At 36.2% G+C, this 21021-nt stretch overlaps 1 protein-coding gene across 5 annotated transcripts in view; it reads left to right on the top strand.

The window, feature by feature from the left end:
- Positions 1-20419, top strand: part of Imp (IGF-II mRNA-binding protein) — a 327619-nt gene extending 307200 nt beyond the window's left edge. For all 5 annotated transcript variants that reach the window (XM_081737327.1, XM_081737324.1, XM_081737325.1 and 2 more), the window contains 2 exons: positions 11419-11661; positions 15430-20419. In XM_081737327.1, the coding sequence (XP_081593453.1) occupies positions 11419-11661; positions 15430-15522 (336 nt within the window). In that variant the 3' untranslated portion in view covers positions 15523-20419. The remainder of the gene's footprint in view (positions 1-11418; positions 11662-15429) is intronic.
- The last annotated feature ends 602 nt before the right edge of the window (positions 20420-21021 follow it).

The raw sequence follows: 21021 nt of genomic DNA, 5'->3' as shown, positions 1-21021 counted from the left end.
AATATTTATCACAATAATTCATTCAGTGCCGACTGCCGTCAGTCTGTTCGCGTTGTCTTCGATTGAATTTGGACTTCATGCATAAAACAGGTGACGTTTTATATGTGTATGTTATTGCGAATGTAATTTAAAACTGTTGGCATGTGTTAGTTTTTAGTTTTTCATATATATATGAAGTTCATAGTATTGCCATAATTAGTGTTCAAGGCAGTTCGTAAATATTGAAAAAAGTTAAATCGTCGAAGCAATGTCAAATTAAATTGATCAATAAACAGCTCAGAAGTTAACGAAAGGTAAATAAGCGAATTTGTACGCCAGCAGTACACACATAATTGAAACCACTCCAAAATAGTTTGCATAGTTTGTGCGTTTCAGCGTAACAGTTCTATATTTCTGTACGGCGATATATCAAAAAGACGCCTTTGGGAACGGCAGATTTTTCTCATCACCCAGCAAGATTTGGCATTTTAAATACCATTATTTTTTCTTCTGTGTAGATTTTTTGACTGTAGTGTTCGAATTAACCCTCTCGAAACTGTCATTTTGAGTTTACATAGACTTTCAGTTAATGAATTACAACTCTGTTGATATGTTTGACTTGTTTTGCTCAGCAAATAATTTTGTATGAAGAAGAAACTTTTAAAAAATCCGAAAATTCTCTTAATTTTGGGCTCAAGTGTGAGAGGGGAAAATTCGACACTCAGGAGGGGGGAAAAATCAAGATAAACTATAGTCCAACCATATTTGGCATAGAAAAAAATCATCTCGATATCTTAAGTGTTCAGACCAGAGGATTAAGAAAGTGGCACACGCGCACGCGTCACTTTCCGGACCCTCTCTCGAAAAGATTAAAGGATTTTTGTCAACCTTTCTATTGATCTTCGGCCGTTTTTGTAATGCACATTCCGTTGGGAATTTGTCATGCATTCTTTTCCGTGATCGTTCAGCTAGTTTGAGTCTTCAGATAGCATGTGCCGTATTAAAGGATAAAAAGAAGCACGTCGACTGAAATCCGGAATAACTCGATTTTAAATAAAGAGGGGAGACATTGCTCAAATTCAAATCGGAGAAGTTTGAAACTTGCTGTTAAACTGAGGATAGGGTAAGATTAGTCAAAGTTTAACAGTTGTGTGTGGTATTGAGTCCAGTATTCGTAAATAAATCTAAAGTGCGTTTGAAAAGAATTCTAAACAGGAAAAATAGGGCGTAAATAAAAATGGAGAAAGTTGATAGAGGAGAGGTATTATAGGGAGCTAGTTTGTTTACCAGCGGGGGATGAGGTGAAAGGGGAAAAATTTCAACATTTTTTCTGCCAGACTCTTGCAATACTCTTACCCTCCTTCTACATGTCAGCGTTGCCAGGGTTAAAAAATTCACATGAATGTCATTCTGAAGAGTTAGTGTGCGTTGGTTATTTGTTGTGTGCTGTTGTGGTTGCTTATTATTCATTTGACAATGGCTTCACAGCGCAAGAGGGCAAACTATGCACAGCGAAGCTAGAGAAGTAAGGAAGGCTATAGTGCAGTGCGACGAAGAAGCGAGGGAGAAAAAACTGAAGCATTTATCACAGCCAAGGTCGTCCATGTAGTTTCCGGGGTGGGGGAAGCCAGTATAAGCAACGTTTCAAATATAGCTTCATATTTTGCTGTAACTAATTTAAAAATTCTATTGGGTTTTCGATATTCCCAAGTACAATTTTCTCTTGGGGGAGGGCGGCGAGCGCCCCACCTTGCCCCCTCTGATGGGCGCCCTCGATCACAGCCTAATTTGCGTGTGTCCACGTATACAGGGATCTTCGAAATGGATTGCATAATTGCATAAACACTTTGAATTAAATGAGTATTAGCTGAATTTTTTGACAACGCACTGGCAACCCTGCCCAGGACCGTCGAGTGACCGACCGTTTCTTGGTTACGGGGGATGGGGAATCTGTCAATCAACCCTGAATTCCTCAGCCTCGCATTAAAGCCAGCTCCCTATAATACATATCCTAGATGATGAAGGTAGTGACGTCTTAAAAGTTAGAACCAAAACAATTTTTTTCTTATAATTTTTTAACCCATAATCAAAGATGTAAAATGCAACAAAAAAGAAAAAATGACCAAATGAGCTCAGGTAACTGCAAGGTTATCCCAAGTCCAGACCAAATGAGCTCAGGTAACTGCAAGGTTATCCCAAGTCCCTTCTAGTGAGTCATGACTCACTTCCAATATCGAACCAAACAAATACCAAAATTAAATATGCTGTTATCAAACTAGAAATCTCGATAAATTTTGTTGAGTCAGCCCACAGGAATACCATCCCTAAGCCTTTTTAATCAGATGACTTACCACTATCTTCAAAGCGCATAGATTCCTAAATAAGGCAATTATGTGCTACCTAAATCAAATGGAGAGTCGGAACATATTTTTATTACTCCTCGATAAATTTTGTTGCGAGTTAGCCCAAAGGAAGATCATCTCAAACCCTCTTTTGAAACATTACTCCTATCTTCGAACCGCATCCATTCCAAAATAAGGCAGTTACCTGCTACGTAAAGCAAATGGAGATTCGAACATATGTTTATTGCTATAAATCTCTTCGATAAATTTTGTTCTGAGTCAGCTAACATAACTACTATCTCACAGCCTTTTTAATGAGACATGACTCACCTCTATCTTCGAAACGCATAGATTTCAAAATGAGGAAATTATGTGCTACGTAAACCAAAGGAAGAATTCAAACTTATTTATTACAAGAAACCTCCTCGATAAATTTCGTTGAGTCGGGCCAAAGGAAGACCATCTCAAACGCTTTTTAAAGATCATTCAACGAACCTGCTGATCCTCATGTAAACATTGCAGAATTGTATTACTCCGCCAATCATCGGTTGATTGGCTATCAGTCAGCGCTTCTTTCGAGAAGCACGTGCTTGTACCCTGTCGATGTTTTACTTATTCCCCGCATGTGGCCATATTGTTAACTGATTCGCGCTAAAGTTGGGTCAAAACCACTTTCAATACATGCGTATTCTTTTATTGCATTAATTCAATTTAGTTCTTAGATAAGGTATTGTTTCTGTTTAATTCTAAGGAATTCTGGTAATGAGCCTTGGTTCTAAGGAATTCTGGTTATAAGCAAGGACTATTTTCTTCTGCCGCATGGTTGGTCTAAGGCTCTCTAACCAATAAAATGTCATCACGTGTATTTGTTTATATGAGGTATTGAACGTTCCTCGAATAAACTTGAATTAGACAGGACTCACTTCTGTCTTTGAAGCGCATCGATTCCAAAATAAGACAAATATCTGCTACGTAAAGCAAATGGAGAGTCTAACATTTTTAACACTAGAAATCTCCTCCAAATGTTGTTGCGAGTCAGTCCAAAGACAATCTCAAGCCCTTTTGTATAAGACATGTTTCACCTCTATCTACAAAGCGCATCGATTACAAAATGAGGCAATCACGTGCTACGTAAAGCAAATTGAAAGTTCACCATAATTTTATTACTAGTAAACTCTTAGATAAATTTTGTTGAGTCACTCGACAGAAAGACCATCACTTATCCTTTTTAATGATACATGAATCACGTCTATCTTCGAAGCGCATCGAAGCAAATGGTGAGTCCACCATATTTTTGTTACTGGAAATGTCTTAACATCATAAGTAATATACGCCGAATGTTATATATATAATGTGTGTGTGTGTGTGAAGAGTTGACTATGTTAGCATATATACGATGTAGTATAGCTCAGTATTTAGCCTTGTATAATTCCTGAATCCTTTCTATTTAATCTATATTCTCGTCCTCGATATAGAAATTTTCCCAGTCACTTGTAATGTTTTCTCCACTTGAAAATGAAAACTAATATTTTAACGTTGTACGTTTATAATTAGAAAAATGTTAGGTAGACAATAATATTTGTACTTACATTCTTCACTTCATACTGACTCAGACATGTTCGCTTACTGTTCAGTGTGCTCGTTAGAGATACACTGAATGTACGTAGTTTCCGATTTGTTTGTGTGTGTCGATTACCAGTTGGAGACATAAAAGTATTTGAGATGGTCTTTACGTGATCTGACTACAAAATTTATCAAGATTACTAGTAATAAAAATGTTAATCTTCATTGGCTTAATGTAGCACATAATTGCATAATTTTCGAATCGATGCGCTTCGAAAATACAGGTGAGTCGTGTTTCATTAAAAAGTGTTTGAGATGGTTTTTATGTGGGCTGACTCACAACCAAATTTATCGAATAAATTTCTAGTAATAAAAATGTTGGACTCTCCTTTTGCTTTACGTAGCACATAATTAATTTTGGAATCGATTCGTTTCGAAGATAGAGGTGAGTCACGTCTCATTAAAAAGGGTTATTGATGTTCTTCCTTTGGGCTGACTCACAACAAAATTTAACGAGATTTCTAGTAATAAAATAACGTTGAATTCATTTCATTTACCTAGCACATATTTGCCCCAGTTTCGAAAAAATGAAATGAAGTCTTGAGTTTTACTTCCCAGGCTTATGCAGGTTAGGCTAAATGAGACTGTGAAAATGAGAAATGAATGAAAGGGTGGAATGAAGAAAGTGGGAATAAACGGGAGAACCTCGAGAAAACCCAAGAGCACGACGTTTTTCTACCACAATGTCCTGTGGTAGATCGAACCAGGGACAGGTAGTGAACGATCTACCACTTAGCATTTTCGAATCGATGCGCTTCGAAGATAGAGGTGAGTCAGGTCTCATTAAAACGTTACTGAGATAGTCTTAATGTGGGCTGACTCTCACCAATTTTTATCGAAGATTTCTAGTAGCAAAAATATATTGGACTATCCATTTGCTTTACGTAGCACATATAGCCTCATTCCCGAATCAATGCACTTCGAAGATAGTTGAGTCATGTCTCGTTAAAAAGGATTATTGGTGTTCTCCCTTTGGGCTGACTATCAACAGTATTTATCGAGAAGATTTCTAGTAATAAAGTTGAATTCTCCATATGCTTTACGTAGCACATAGTGGTTTCATTTTGGAAGATAGAGGTGAGTCATGTCTCATTAAAAAGTTTTTGGAATGGTCTTTGAACTGACTCGCAACAATTTTTATCGAAGAGATTTCTAGTAATAAAAATATGTTGGACTCTCCATTTATTTTAGGCAGCACATAATTGCCTCATTTCGGGATGGATGCGCTTCGAATATAGAGGTGAGCCATGTCTCATTAAAAAATGATTTAAGTGGTCTTTATGTGAGCTGACTCGCTACAAAATTTATCGAGGAGATTTCTGGTAATAAAAAATGTTGCGCTTTCCATTTGCTTTACGTAGCAGATAATTGCCTCATTTTGGAATCGATGCGTTTTGAAGGTAGAGGTGTCATGTCTCATTACAGAGGGTTTGAGATGGCCTTCCAGTGGGCTGGCTCACAACAAAATTTATCGAAGAGATTTTTAGTAATAAAAATGTTGTACTCTTTATTTGCTTTACGTAGAATGTAATTGCCTCATTTTGGTATCTATGTTCTTCGAAGATGGTGAGTCACAACTCGCCGGGAAGATTTTGCTATGCACTTGTAACCTGACTCTCAACGAAATCTGCTGAAGTTATTTGTAGTTTAAAAAAAAAAAAAAAAAAAAAAATGTTTAATATGCATAATTTAGCATTGATAACAGCATATTATTTAATTTTGGTATTTGTTTGGTTCGATATTGGAAGTGTCACGACTCACTAGAAGGCGCTTGGGATAACCTTGCAGTTACCTAAGCTCATTTGGTCTTACTTTTCTCTTTTGTTGCATTTTACATTTTTGGTTATGGGCTAAAAAATTATTAAAAAAAAAAAAATGTTTTGGTTCTAACTTTTAAGACGTAAGGTAGTGAGCATAGCGAAACAATTACATTGTTCCTAAGTTACTTTCTTTCAAATTTGTCACTAAAAGTTACATTTTTGGGAAGTAGAGTGACTTTTTCGTTCGATTTATGTTTCGCATTAACAATTTTCTAAGAAAAATATAAAAATAAATGGAAAAAGGCAGAAACTTGTTACTCATTACCCTTCTGAAATCTGTATTTGCTGCCACGTGTGAAACACTCAGCTTTTATTCTTTCTAAAGCACAGTGGATAGTTGGTGGATGCTTAAGCTCTCAAGGTGGGGTTGAGAACTCTTCTGTGTCTTCTTTCCTCTATCATAATAGTCTTTTAGTTTTCTCCCGTAATAGTTAACGCTCCGCTGAATGTTGTGTGTGTTTGTGTGGTTCATTATGTTCGTCTTGTGTTATGCTTCTTGTATGATGTTCTTAAGTGTACGTGATGAATTTAAAATTTCATGTTTTTGAAAACTCTCAATGCTAAGTTAAATACATTGTCTGGGATGAAGAAATTCGGAAATAGGCCAGAACTGGTTCCACTTACTCAGCTTCTTACATCTGCTAAATCTGCTTACCGTAACTACAAAGCATACTTAGAAAACCTAATAAAGGAGGAAGCTCAAAAAGATGAAACAAAACAGAGAGGTGATGGAGAAATTGACAAAGGGGAAAAAGGGACATGATTTAGGTCACTTTTTCGTGTGCATTTGGTCACTTTTCAACTATTTACAAGAGACCAGACCACTATCAGCCCTGCGTAAGTTTCTGGTGGGAGACTTTACTCAAGTTTCTTCTCAAAGGCAGTGAAGGACAGGAGTTATTATTTAAAGTGAGATCGTATAATTATTTGGATGTGTATCAGACACAAGATTTGGGTTCGGAGGTTAAGTTGGGGAAGCACGCGCGTTTGCTCCTTGACCATGAATTATCGAAATTGCCGAAAGACCAGGGAAGGCAGTAATTATTCACCTATTTACTCGTATAATTTAATCAATTAGAAACAACCTTCCCCGCTCGTCTAATGATTATCATTCGCGCCTTTGGTGCACATATTCTCCGTGGGAGAACCTTCAAATATCAAGCATTAGTGGTTCGAATTCCACCACCTTAGACTGTAAAGGCCCAAGTCTTGTATAGCCTTAGTGCAGAAAAAGGGCGTTAAACACCAACCAATCAATAAAAACCCAACAATCACCAGCCTTAGTATTTTCTTGTTCGCTCTTTAGGTTACATAGAATAGTTTTCTTTGTTTAAAAGTCGTCGTCCTTAGTAATCGATCAGCACCCAGGTCAAACCACTTAAGCTAGAATCTTCAAATTTTAACAGTACAATAGATTTGTAATGTGAATGAAGGAGGCAGTCCAAATGAAATCAACCAATAAATTTTTTTAAACCTAAGTTTGTACCACATTCAGGGAGTTGAAAACTGGTATCATTTATTTAGCCGCGCAGTTTTATCGTAGCGGCCAGTTTGTATAAGCGCTTGAGCGTATTTTGCGCTTTCCAGAGGATTCCGTTAATCGCTGTAACTTTTTTAAGTTTTAAAGATGAGTTCAAAACCATGTGAAAGATAATTGAATGGACACACTTTAAAACTTCGAAAAAATGCTCTGAACATAGAGGGTAGAAACCTGGAAATTGACCATTTTGGAATGATTTTGAAACTAAATGACTTGTCTTCAGTTTTTTGTCTACATAGACTAGATAGTAAAAAACGCCCCTAACAAGTTTCATATCAGAATCATATACTTGATTTTTGAAAATTTTTAAACAGCGAAGAATCATATACTTGATTTTCTAGTATTTTCATCATCAAATAGCTCAGGAAGAACACAAGTGAAAAACCTGAAATTTGCACAAAATAGACGATAATTGTGCAGTAACAAGTGGGTAAAATTACATCACTGAGACTTAAGTAATTTCTGAGTTACAAGTTTTTTTTTCCTTTGGGACTTAATATTATGAAGTGCCAGTGGCGTAGGAAAGGGGAACCCCTCCGCCAAAGGGTTCCGATAATGTACGTTGGTACTTTGTAATTTTTTCTCGGAACAAACAATCGTCTTTCGTCAATCGTCAAATGCAGGGTTGGCAAAAACCATGTTTTTTATTGAAGAAACAAAAAAGCCGTTTTTTAAAACCAGTATTTTTTCGCCTTGGTGGTATTATGCAACACATAAGCTTAAAGCAGAATCCAAGCCGCTTCTCAGCTTACGTCCGAGAGAATTTTTTCTCTATTTGGACTCGAAACCGAGACTAATTGGCCACAAATGTGATGAATCTGCTGACTCACTCACGAAGGACTTCTGATAAAAATACGTTGTACTGATCTTTACATACTTGTTAGTATAATTGTCAAGAGCCATTTCAGAAGGACAAAAGGATAAACAGTTCACAAATGAAACCATGTCATAATACTTGGCACCTGGAAATGCATAGTTTTTTTTTAAAATTAAAATTATATTTTAGTGTACATTTTTATACACAGTAATTAAAAAGTAACAACATAATCAAGGTTGTGTAAATAGGAAAACAAACTTTTTCATCAAAAACAACAGCCAGGTGACCTTTACATAAGTTTCTCGGCCCGTTGCTTTTTCCAAAACAAGCATCTCGTGACGTGATGGACTTTTCTAAAAAATAATAATAAAAATACTTACTGAAAACAATTTTTAAATTTTTCACCATCATACGTCACGAGATTCAATAATATAAAAAAGCACGAGCAAGAGGCAGAAGGGAGGAAAATTGATCCATCCTTTGTTCCATATAGTTTGGGTTAGAAATTCAAAAAGCGGCCATGGAGCTTGGGACTTATACCTTGGGATATAGAACATGGAACTCGAGTTTTTTCAGGAATGCCTGCCGTTCAAATTTAAGAAAGGAGAGAGGGCAGCTTATATGCGTATGATGACCAAAGTTATTTTTCTACTGTTTGCCGTAGTAACGACCAGTTTTCACATGTCTTCTTTGAACCAAAGCCAAAATTTGCAGACTGAGCCAGACAATACTGAAAATAACCAGTTTCTTTCTAATCATATAAGGAGGTTTCGATTTTTTTTTTCTCTTTTTTTTTTCTCCTTAATTCAAGGGTTAAGAGGGAATGAACATATTTGAGCCCAGAAGTCATTCACCTCGATAAAAATAACAAACATGACCTACCATTTTCTGTTTTGAATCTTTCACCACCATTCCAAATAGAACAACAACAGAAGAAAAAAAAAACTTTAATACTACTACTTTCTAGCCGCAATTGGCATCAAAGAAAGCGACGATCAATTGAATCTGATAAATGCTAAGCGTTTTGGTTTCATTCAGACTTAAAATATTAGAGGAAAAATGATCAGCAGGAGTGGCTGGAAAACAATAGTAAAAACTTGTAGCATGTGACTGTTACAGCAATATCTGATGTTTGATAAGTTATAGAAGTTCAGAAGATCTGCTTGGATTATACCTGTTAGGATGTCGAAATAAGAATTTATTTTACAGTTGCAAATTGTCAGAATATTTTTACAAAAGTAGTTAAAGCGGAAAAGAAAAAATTCGGCGAGGAAAATGTGCAAGCAAAGAAACGAAAAAAACAACGGAGAAAAGTCTAAACAAGATGTTAATTCAGCGAAAGACTTGAAAGACTCGAAAAAAGTTATAGAAAAGTGGCTAGAACGAAAAAATACAGTAAGTAGTGCTGCTGTTACGACAGCGGTGAAGTAAAAAATTGACAAATTTGTGTACAGTTTGGCACTGGTATTGAACGACCTACAGGAGTTGTGAACTCTGTGGGTGTGTTTCCAGAAAACCTTAGTGATTGGCACCACACTGTCATTCGTAGATAATTTAAAAAAGGTTCTTGGGCCATGGGAATAGAAAAAATGAACAAAACTATCGTTATTTTCCTGACTGGTGTCTTCAATTCTCCAAATTCATTTCTCGTTGTAAATACAACCTACTGTATCATTAAGTGCAAAGGACAACATGCTATCAGTTAATTACTGAAGTACTGCAATCAGTGAATTCATCTGAGTATTCATAACATCTTATTTGTTTGCGTCATTGGTACAAATGTGATATGTTCTGGTAGTGATAATTCTTTCACAAGCAGTAAATCTCGAATTTCTTGCTTTTTGACTGCACTTCTTGTGATGTAGCAGATAAATTGTATGCTTGAAATACTATCAACACAAAGCTTGCTTAGCTGTTAAAATCGCGAATTTCACATCATTGCAACAACTTAACTCAGAAGCTACTCAAGTCTCAGTGATGCAATTTTACCCACTTGTTACTTCACAACTATCCCTATTTTGTGCAAATTTGGGATTTTTGACTTACGCTCTTCCTGAGATACCTCAATGTTCCGTTTTTTTACGTTCTAAAGAATCTCTCAATGTGAACAGAACATAGAATGTTGTACATTCGATTATCTTTCATATGATTTGGATATTTAAAACCTAAAAAGTTAGTGTTTAACGGAATCCTCTGAAAAGTGCAAAATGCGCACATGCGCCTATACAAAATGGCCGCTACAAACAAACTGGTAAAAAATAAATGAATACCAGTTTTTAACTCCCTGGATGTGGTACTATCTTAATTAAAAAATAGTCAGCAACTTTTGACCTGGAAATCGGTCGATTTCATTTGTATTGCCCCTAAGGAATATGAAAGATCTTAAAACACACGCTGCAGATTTCCCATACAAATATTTTTATAAGTAACTATATTTTCCATAAGCGGACTTTCGTTTTCCAAAAGTAAAGTGTTGTGGAATAATGTTCCACTCAGCGATTCAACCAATGTAGAGAGTCCATAACTCGGAACCTCTTAGTGAGAAATATAAAATTTGGTATTTGGTCGTCTTATTTAAAATGTGTTTTGATCTTGAATTAGAAGGTAAGAAAGGGAAATGGATGGAGGTTGCAGTTTATAAGATATCGCTCTTTAAATTCCTTAAAATTAGAGACATAACAAACGGTCATAAAAGTCACGAAATTCAGCTTTTGGGTCATGATGTCTTTTATCTGCACAAATGTAAATACAGACTGGAAAATTTTGTCCTATAAAACGTCAAAATTCACCACCAAAAATGTTATGGTCAGCTTTAAACACTACCAACTCAAGCAAAGCATGCTTCTATTGCATGCATGGAAATTCGGTCTAATTCGCACCCAAATTTGTTCTTGAAAATGTTACGAAATTTTATAGTTTGGTAAAGAAGTCACGAAATTTCATTTTGAAATTGTAGTAGACACCCTGCAGAAAATGTGGTATTTGGACTTATCTAAAATAAATGTTTCAGTGTTTTTAGATGCTTTACGTAAAATAGAAGGGAAAAATAGGGATGCTTGCCAAAAATGCCCATATAGGATATACATGTACTAGACTTCACAGTTCAGACTGTGAAAGATTCCAAATATTGCCACAATAGGGCATTTTTTTAAAGTATAAATTTACAGCTCTCAGGAGTTACGACGATAGTGAGTAGTAACTTGTCACTGAATGATTGTTCTTTACTGATATATATTTAATGTGTGTATACCTATTCCGCATTTTTAGACACGTGTAATGTATTTCTTTTTTCTCCAGGCACAGTACCTGATATTCGAAAAAATGCGAGAGGAAGGATTCGTGGCGGGAACGGAAGATGTTAGGTTAACTGTAGAAATCCTGGTCCCATCTAACCAGGTAGGACGTATCATCGGAAAAGGAGGCCAGAATGTGCGAGAGCTTCAGCGTGTGACGGGAAGTATCATCAAACTGCCAGAACAGGGTGCCGCAGCAGGTGAAGAAACGACAGTCCATATAATAGGTCCATTCTTTTCAGTCCAAGTAAGTAATAAGTTTTTAGAGGTTTCATTCCTCTTTTGTAAGCTTATATATATGGCTTCAGTGTTTGAAAAATTAAAGCTTTGTGTTACTGTATACAAGCGATAATAGCGAGACAATTTGAAAGATAAGCTCAATTCCCGTGCAGTCGAATGATCAGAGCCCGTGGTCAGAGGTTCGCATTCCGATACGGGTACGGTTATACTGAAGAAATTTTCCTCATGCAGTTTTAGAAACTCAAAGGAACAATCCGCTTCCCTCGTAACCACAAAAGATTTCCCAAATGTCAACAACCGACACAATCTGTTCATTGTGTTCATCGACGTTGCCTATTTCTGAAACAATGGGCCTCCTAACATAATCGCTAACGCTTTCGTCTTTGAGAGCCATCCGGTGGGAATACTCGGTCGAGAAAGTGTAAGAGCTTTCAGGCCAGCCGTCTCACATTCAAAATGAGACAAATGGTTTTAATACGTAGAAAAGATGAAAGGGGGGTAAGAAGGAAAAAAGGATGGGAGTTCCAGTTCTATAAGAGATTGCGATATGTGGTCATAAAGTTGGAGACATGAAATTCGACATTTTAACTTCTCATTTAAAATACACACTTGTTCAACAGTTTTATATTTACCCTAGAAGGGAAGAAACGGGGTGGAACTACAATTGTTATAATTTGATGACCATATCACGAAATTCGTTAAGGTTAGACCCGAAATTCGGAAGTTAGATCTTTAATTTGAAATAATTAAAGATGTATTTCCGCATATTTTGATATTTCCATTAGAGCGGAAGACACAATGAAATCTCCATATTTCAGAATTTGTCACGGTTAGACATGAAAATTGGTATTTAGGTTTTCAATTTCCTTAATTATAGACATATGTTAAAGAAGTGTTTCAGCATTTTACGTTTCCCTTCGAAGGGAAGAAAAAAGGTGGGGATTGAAATTATAAGATGGCCATATCTCGAAATTCCCAAATATTAGACATATTAGGAATATGATAACTGCGAAGCCGTAAGACCAGCAAATTCTGGGGTCTGGAGGCGCTTATACAGTATTCCCTACGGATATATTTAAATCACACATTCATGAAGCTGAACAAGCTAGTGTGTTTTTGGTGTAACACTAAGCTTTTTTGAGCAATTCACATTTTGCATGTTACAAGGCTTTAATGTATATGAAATACTGTACGTGACGGAAGTATCAAACAACCGGGACCGTATTCTTTTCAGTGAATTGAGCCACCCAATGCATCACTTCAATGCAGAATTGTTAGCTGAGCAAAACTAGACTTTACAAAAGTAATCTGAAACCATAAAATTACAGCAGAGCGTCGATTATCCGAAGTAATTGGGGGACATGGGTGTTCGGAAAACTGGTTTGTTCGGATAATCGAACTGTACTGTACTGTACTTCTACAGCCGGTGCCAAACCGACAGAAGTGTGCTGATTGTTGAAACACAGCGACTGGCGGCTTGGCCGGTCAGCAGCGCCTTATGGAGGCCCCATTAGAAGCAATGTTCCGCCAGCGGTGGCCCAGTGTGGCGACTACTGTGAGAAACTTGGTTTGGGAGTGAGGGGGATGATGGACGTAGGGTGGGAGAGTTACAGGTGCGAGCGAGTATACAGTTCGGTTAAGCGATCGTTCGGTTGACCGACGTTCGGATAATCGACGCTCTACTGTAATTCTTTTGGAGATGTCATAGAAAGTAGGTAGTCTGTATTGAAATAACATAAACTTTTAAACTTCTTTAACCCTTATTTTCAGAGTCTCATGATCTTAACTATTTGTAGTATGTTACGGAGAAAGGTTTGAGTTAATGTCCGTGTAATTCTGTTCCATATGTAAGTACTCTTGACACAGTGACTCTAGTACGTGAGAGTAGAATCTGTGGAAACCGAGAAAGATCTATTAGAGATCCTAGTTTTTTGTAAGGCAATAATGCAATATTGCCTTTTCTTCATAAATTTCAATTTTCTTCTAAAAGAATCAAAAACATTTGTAGATAAGTCTGCCGTAGAAATTTGTATATACTCATCAGGAAAGTAGTATTTTAACAGAATTGTCTAGTTTGAATCTCATGCTTTAAAGCAGACTTGCAGTTTTGGGAGTGCCCAATCCTTTTTAGATCAAAAGATCCAATGTATTTTAACAAAAATTTTCTTGTAGTCATTACATCTGGAGAGCTACATAAAGTGTAGCCAAACCCAAACTATCAGTTACCTAAGTATGATGAGCTTTTTCTGTAGAAAATACGAAAGCTCGAATTAGAGACCATTCAAGAATTATGTGGCCCCTGATCCAAAAACTAATTATTGGCCAAGATTTGCAATCTTTTGATCCATTTTTAGTTTTCCTACAATTATTGTTCATATACTCATTCATTCAACCAGTTTAATTATCACTTGCAAACTTATGTCATTAGTGTTTTCAAACAGTCTGTTTCCTGTACTGGAATTACACTTGTACTATCTTAAACTTTTACTTATATATTATTTTGAACATTAAATGTTGCAGTGAATGACTTACATAATTTAGTGCTCTGTATAATACTTTTGTAGTCTTATATATTATGCTACTCGTAGTTCATATACATTTTGAGAACATTCTCCAAAGATAAATAAAATACTGTAGAGTTGGATTTCCTTAAGAACAAATTTCACTGTTTATGTTTAGAAATATATATATATATATATATATATATATATGAGGTGTGAGAATTTAATTCCCTGAAGTGGCAGCTTTTGCTTCCCTATTCAGTAGCGTCCGATGTCACCTTCAGAGCACTTATGCGATGCATTTTGCTAAACTGAAATATTCATTGAACTACATCAATATATGCGTATTAATGCAGTAATTTATATAAAAGAACGAATATTATCTGTGTGGTTCGTCAAGGGTTGTTATATTCCTACTATACTACATATTTCGCAGGTTATTATATTCCTACTATACTACATATTTCGCAAACCTCACTGTTTGCTTATTCATATAGTCCTCTGGATTACTTCTAGAACAGCTTCTTCAATGATTTTTTTTTTTTTCTTTCTTATCTAATTAATTCTCAAGAAGTAATCCGGAGGACTAGAATAAACAAACTGAAGTTTGTGGGATATAACGTATAGTAGGAAAGTAATCCCCTGACGCACCACACTAGTAACACTATTCGCTGTTTTATATTCTTGGGAGTTGTTTTCCGAAATGCTGTGCAGTGTATTTATCGTAGTTGTTGATGCTGTCTCAACGAGGGATTTTTAATACACAAGATTTAGTAAAATTGGCAACTTAAGTTGGTTGTCATCGATGGAAGTCAAGACACAATATCTGGAGAAATCCCCTCTGCCACACGGTTTCCCTGTTTTAATTTTGTTATTCATACAGATCTTCAGCGATCTGAGTGGAATAGGGTTTGTAGCCTATTAATTTCTATCATTTTGTGCGTTGGTGGCTGGTCACTTTTCGGGTCAATATAGACCTCATACCCTCTCCTTTTTACCGTAATCTTGTAGCAATTAGTTTTACTTCATTTTTCGTTCTATATTTGATAACTTTCTGCCTCAGATTTCTGTGGAATATTTTCTCATTCCCTATTTCCTGTTGTGCTCTGAAAAGTCGAGCCTATGTTCGAATGCAAATGGCTGTGTAACATTCCAGTGGCGTCCAGGAATTATATTGTCATACCTCATAATGTCAGATTAGTTTGAACAAGACCATGCTTCTTCCATTGTAATCAAAAAGATTTAAGTATAACGCAACTTCTTGTGTATTCCAGTCGGCTCAGAGGCGTATTCGATCGATGGTTCAGCAGGCGCAAAATACAGGAGGTCGAGGGCGCGGAGGCCAAGGACGGCGAGAACAGCAGTAGGGGCTTCACAGGCCATATTCGATTCTATATATAAATATATATACCTCACCCCACACCATACCAAAGAGGAAAGAACATCTATTTTGATTTTGACACTTCACCAGGCGGAGGATGAAATAAACTAAAGGAATTGTTATTACAGAAATGAAGTGAAGTGAAACTTCATTTTTTTTAAAAAGAATTATATTATATATATAAATATATATAATGTTATATATATATAAAAAGCACTATGTTGCTTTTGTATGGTTATTCAGGGATTTACCATGGATATTTTTTTAAAAAGTGATCTTGTAATTCTGTGTCAGCGGGGCCGTGAATGAGTCCTGTGTGAGATGAACAATTTGTTGAAAGGTGGTGTGAGAACTTGTGCCACATAAATTTACGCTACGCGTGTCAGAGTATCCTGGATCGTCGTGATAAGGACTACGGCTTATGATGCTATTCTCCCCTGTTTTTTCTCAGCCCACTATCTAGTACAGTGGGGCTTAATAAATATATATATAAATATAAATATACGTATACAAGTCCACCAAGAGTACAGTCAGTGAAAAAAAAGTCGGGTGTTTTATGAGATGTATGCAGTCACGTGACCTCAGATGGGTGATAAGACTTGGAGAGGTTACTTGGAGGTATTACATGTAAGAAAAAAAGTTAGCAAGCCAGAGCTGAATCAGCTTTGTCTGTTTCAGCTCTGTTGTTTAGTTAGTACAAAAAGTTAAATTACGATTTTAAGGACCATTGTTGTTGGAAATATATCGTGGTCTTTTTTGTACACAAAGTTATAAAAAGTTTATTTTTGATACATTGTTGGAATAAAAATCTTTTTTGTTAGACTTTAAAAAAAATAACAAAGATAGCAGTTTTTTGCTATAAGAAAATGGAGAAAAAATACGCCATCGAAGAGTGAGCAAAGTAGCTGCACATTCAAGATCAGAAGATGACTACAGATTCAACCCATGTGCATGCCAACACAGCCTCACGTTTCAATATTTTGGTTTGTGATTTTTAAGTTGAATTGGATTTTGACCCTTTCAACAATTGGGAACTCAAAACTAAACCTCCAAAAGAAATAAACAATAAAAAGCTGATTTAGCTAGATCTGTACAATGCTTTTCTTAATGGAAAAAATGTATACATATACCTACTGATATTGTAAACAAAGGTGGATGCTAACTTAAGCTGCAGAAACAGGGGATATAACACACTTTTAATGACCATTCTGTAAGAAAATAAGTATATATATTTGCAAGACTTTTCTAGACCGTGGATCGTACCTTCTTTGTGGGGAGAAGCCTGCCAGTCAGACTAGAAGAATCCAGAAACACTTGACTCGGACTCTACTGTAGTTTCCATGCAAACGACATTTCCATTTCAGTCACGTATTGATACATTTTGAAAACTGCTCAATATCTAATGATTCATAAATTTTTAAGAAAATACGAAATCACTGACAAGTGAAGCAGTTTAAGGCTTAGGGTATTGAATTCAAGAATCCTATATCAGGCCCTGTTTGTTGATTCACTGCTGTGTTTATCAGTTCCTTTGTAATTTTTTTTAAATACCAAATTGGTTTCAAATAAGCGCACTGCTTCTTTAATCACGTATCACTTCCTAAACTCTGCAATGGTCATGAGCAAACTCACACCTCCATAAATGTATATACCTAGTTATATCTACATGATTCACTTATATCTGTATATCTAATAAAAAGTATATATATATATAATAATAATAATGTATCTATATAATTGTTATGGACAGTATTTTTGTTTGTTTTGACTCAGGATTTGTTGAACGTACCTCAGGATTCAGCTCAGACAGGTCAAAGCTGCCCGTCTTAACCTCATACGTGTTGCTCAGACCATTGAATAGACTCTAGGATATGATACATGTTTCTCATTTTGTTTATATCAATGTTAAAGATAAAATCTTCGATCATAAGTAAAATTTTTGTCGCTTGTGTAAATTTTGCTAGTTGTAGTCTTTTTTTAAAAAAATAGCTTAAAAGTGCTGTTGATATGTTACGTTGTATAAACAGGCAAAGAAGCAGTGTGCTTAAATATTTAGTACTTTTAATTGATTTCAAGAGTGCTCCTGTGTTGCTCTTTAAAGGGAAATAAGCTGTTAATGCCATCCAGGGCATGACGTTTTTTTGGAGTGGGTGTGGCTAAGAATGCAGTGCAAGTGTTCAGTTTGATAAAATTAAGCCCACCCTTCCCCACCCAAGCCCACTACCTCATAAAATAACTTGTTGTTCTTCTGTTGAACAGAAAAAGGGGAAATTGTTCAAGTCATCAAACTGGTTTATTAATAAGAATATAAATTTTAAGTAAATAAATAAATAATAAAGCTGTATGTTCCAAAAGAAAAAAAAATACTACAGAAAAGCTAGCCTCGCATGATAATGAAGCTCTTAACAGTGGCGCCGTCGGCTTGGCTCAGAGGCTACGGTTTCTTAAATGGCATACAGTCAAAGGTTCTTCAGTGAACCACGAACTTCCAGGTAGCATTTTGTTAATATTACTACAGATATGGCACTTAACAGTGTCTATATTGGACTATGAAGTGCTGTCCTTTTCATTTTTGTTAACTTTCCAGTGGAACGAGTTTTTGCAGTGAAAGTTTCCAAGCCAGTTGTTTGTTTTTTTTTCTTTTTTCGTTCCTGGTGTCATTTTTAATCCATAATTAGATTCAGTAAATATTCTTGCACTAGTACTAAGGAAGTGTGAATGATTTTTTTTTTCTCTGTAGTAGAAATGTAAGGAAAATGGATTTAGGTTGGCATCATAACAGCTATTTTTGAACTGTACAAATTATACTCAGGTATTTTTTGAGAACAATAATATTTTAAGTGCGGAAAAGGGGGCAAAATTGCATTATTGACTTTTCTTTCTTTGTAAGTAATTGTTCGGTAGAAGTTGAAATACGGTGACTTTGAATGTAAGGTGCTCAGATATATATATATATTTAAATATATATTATATATATATGAGACTGTTATGATGCTAACCCTCACACATCTAACAATCTTGTTGGTAGTAGGTCATTGATATGCTTTGTAAGTACACTTTCTATAAAGAAGTACAGGAAAAAAAATATTGTAATGCCACATTAGATGTACTGGAATTGCTAAATGCATCAAAGGGTGTTTTTATTTTTTTCCCATTTGATTTCACTTCAGTTTTTTTGAATGTTAATTGAAACACCTACCTGCCACAGCTATATTTTTCAGATTGAGAACAAATCTAAACATCTACGTAAGTCAAATGATTTAGGATGTTCCTAGTTTTGTTCTCTGCTGTATGTTTCCATAACTGTTAATGTTTTTTTGTGTAACCAGTTTCATCAGTTAACGAAGAATGTTCTTTGGGGCAGGTAGGGGGAAAGCATTAGTGTTCAGCGCAGATTAAAAATGTAAAAAAAAAAAGTAATAAAAATACAAAGGGGTGAGGGAACATAACTTATAGCAATATGATATGCATTATAGTGTGGGAAATTGATATGCAAGGTGTAGCTGCTATATGAAAGCTGTAAATTTGCCTCTTCTAGTTCTACAGATTTGACATTGTTGTTTTTTCTTATACGTTTGTTTGTCACAGGTCAACAGGAGAGAGTGGTGCGAAAGCATGGTGCGGAAATTTGATTTTTATGATTTATATAAAGAAAAATATTGAGGTATTAATTGCTGTTTTAATTTTATTTTATGAAGATTATTGTTTTGTGTATAAAAGTGGGTATAAAATAGTTAATGGATTTTTTGAATCTTGACAAAACATGCTGGTGGTAGTCTCTCCTGTGCAGAAAATGAAAAACGAAATGTTCCCTCCTCCTGTATCAATGTGAGGAATTTCCGTAATGGTCCAACGCAATGAGCCAAGCCACTCTGGTGGAGGTAGATGAGTGTCAGGATAGAATCTGCATTAGGTTTGTTTTTAAACGATGTACAATAATCTTATACCCTTGACATGGGATGTAATGTATGTGTGCTCGAACCTTCAGCGTCAAAAAGTTCCTTGTTATTCGCATCCTTTTTAACTATTCATGTCCCATGTCCGTTAATGATAACTAGATCCTGCGCTCCGCCACCTCACCACGTTTGGTGGTGCAATGCCCCAATTCAGTCTAAGCCAGAGTTTTTCCAAGGATTATTATAGTATGTTGAACTACCTCAGGAGTTAACAGTTTATATTTTTGGTCAATGTTAACATGAATTACAGTATGTTAGTTCAGTCTTCGTATTTCTTAAATTCATTGTACCACAGCAGTGTTGGAAGTTAGTAAGAAGGCAGCAGATGGACATTAGTGTGTTAGGAATTATCAGTTGGGAAATTTCTTGTACATGTAATGTTGTATTAAAATTGGTACCATCTGTTGTTTTGAGGTGAATAGGATTGAAAGTGTGAACAATTAGAAAAGGAAAAAAAAATCTAGAGCTTTCTTCTGTATAACAATGTAAACAAAAAGTGAACACCTGATTTCATGTTTTCTGAATGTGCGTAATGTCACTTTCCACTCCCAATTTTGTTCACCTCACTTCATACTTCAAAACATTGCTCCAGCCCTACCTGTTCCTGACTCTTGTTTTGAGGCAGTTTGCACCGCTACACATGATTTTCCTCACATCCAATCAGTCCTCATATTGCATGGTAGTAGTGTTGGAGAAGCTGTGGCTCAGTGCCAGTAGCAGTTCACAATTCAGTTGCCAGTCGGTCAGCCTCACCACGGGGCAGAGAAAGACAGAACGGACAGGTGGAAGAGCCCTGGGCAAGGCTAGGCTTAGCTGCACATGGCACTTGGTTACATAATGATCAGTTCATGATATTGTAACACATGATGGTCCAAGCATGCATTCTCCTTTTTCTACCATGAAATTAAATTATTCTAGTTAAATGAACGTTTGTTTTATTGTATACTCCTTAAACTCCTCAAGAACCAGTGTTAATTGGTAAGTTGTAAACATGCTTTTATATACTGTAATATTTAATGCACTATTAACTGTACTGTTTCGTTGTTCCCTAATACCGTCCTCACCAGACTCGTGACAACTTTCTCGCACTAATTTTCAAAATTTCGTCTTCATTACTACGATGGACGTTCCGAAAGTAAGTTTCGTCAGTTTTGAACGAGATAATGGTACACCAGGTGACACAATCTCTATAAGAAATCAACTCCATTGCTGGTTCAACGACGGAAAGAGCGTCAGCGGAGGTGGAATGATGCATGCACAGAGCGCCCAAGAAGAGAGAAGCAACAGGGGAAAGTCTGCCCGAGGTTGAGTACAAATCATGATCGCAGGCGGACGTGTGCTGATGTGATCGCCAAGGGAAATGCGTGCTGTTATCTGGTGTGAATGAGCACGTGAGATTAGTATATCAGTCATCCATGAACACCTACAGGCCGTGTATGTTGAAGTCATGTCTTTTCACCAGCGTTTGGTCGCTGGTGTTGCATGTTCAGTGAATGAAGGCAGTGTGTGGAGGATGAAGGCCAAACTGG

Source organism: Thermobia domestica, chromosome 13, assembly GCF_964235325.1.
Source record: "Thermobia domestica chromosome 13, izTheDome1.hap1.1, whole genome shotgun sequence".
In the NCBI taxonomy this organism is placed as follows: domain Eukaryota; kingdom Metazoa; phylum Arthropoda; class Insecta; order Zygentoma; family Lepismatidae; genus Thermobia; species Thermobia domestica.
This window is presented reverse-complemented; position numbering and strand designations above follow the sequence as displayed.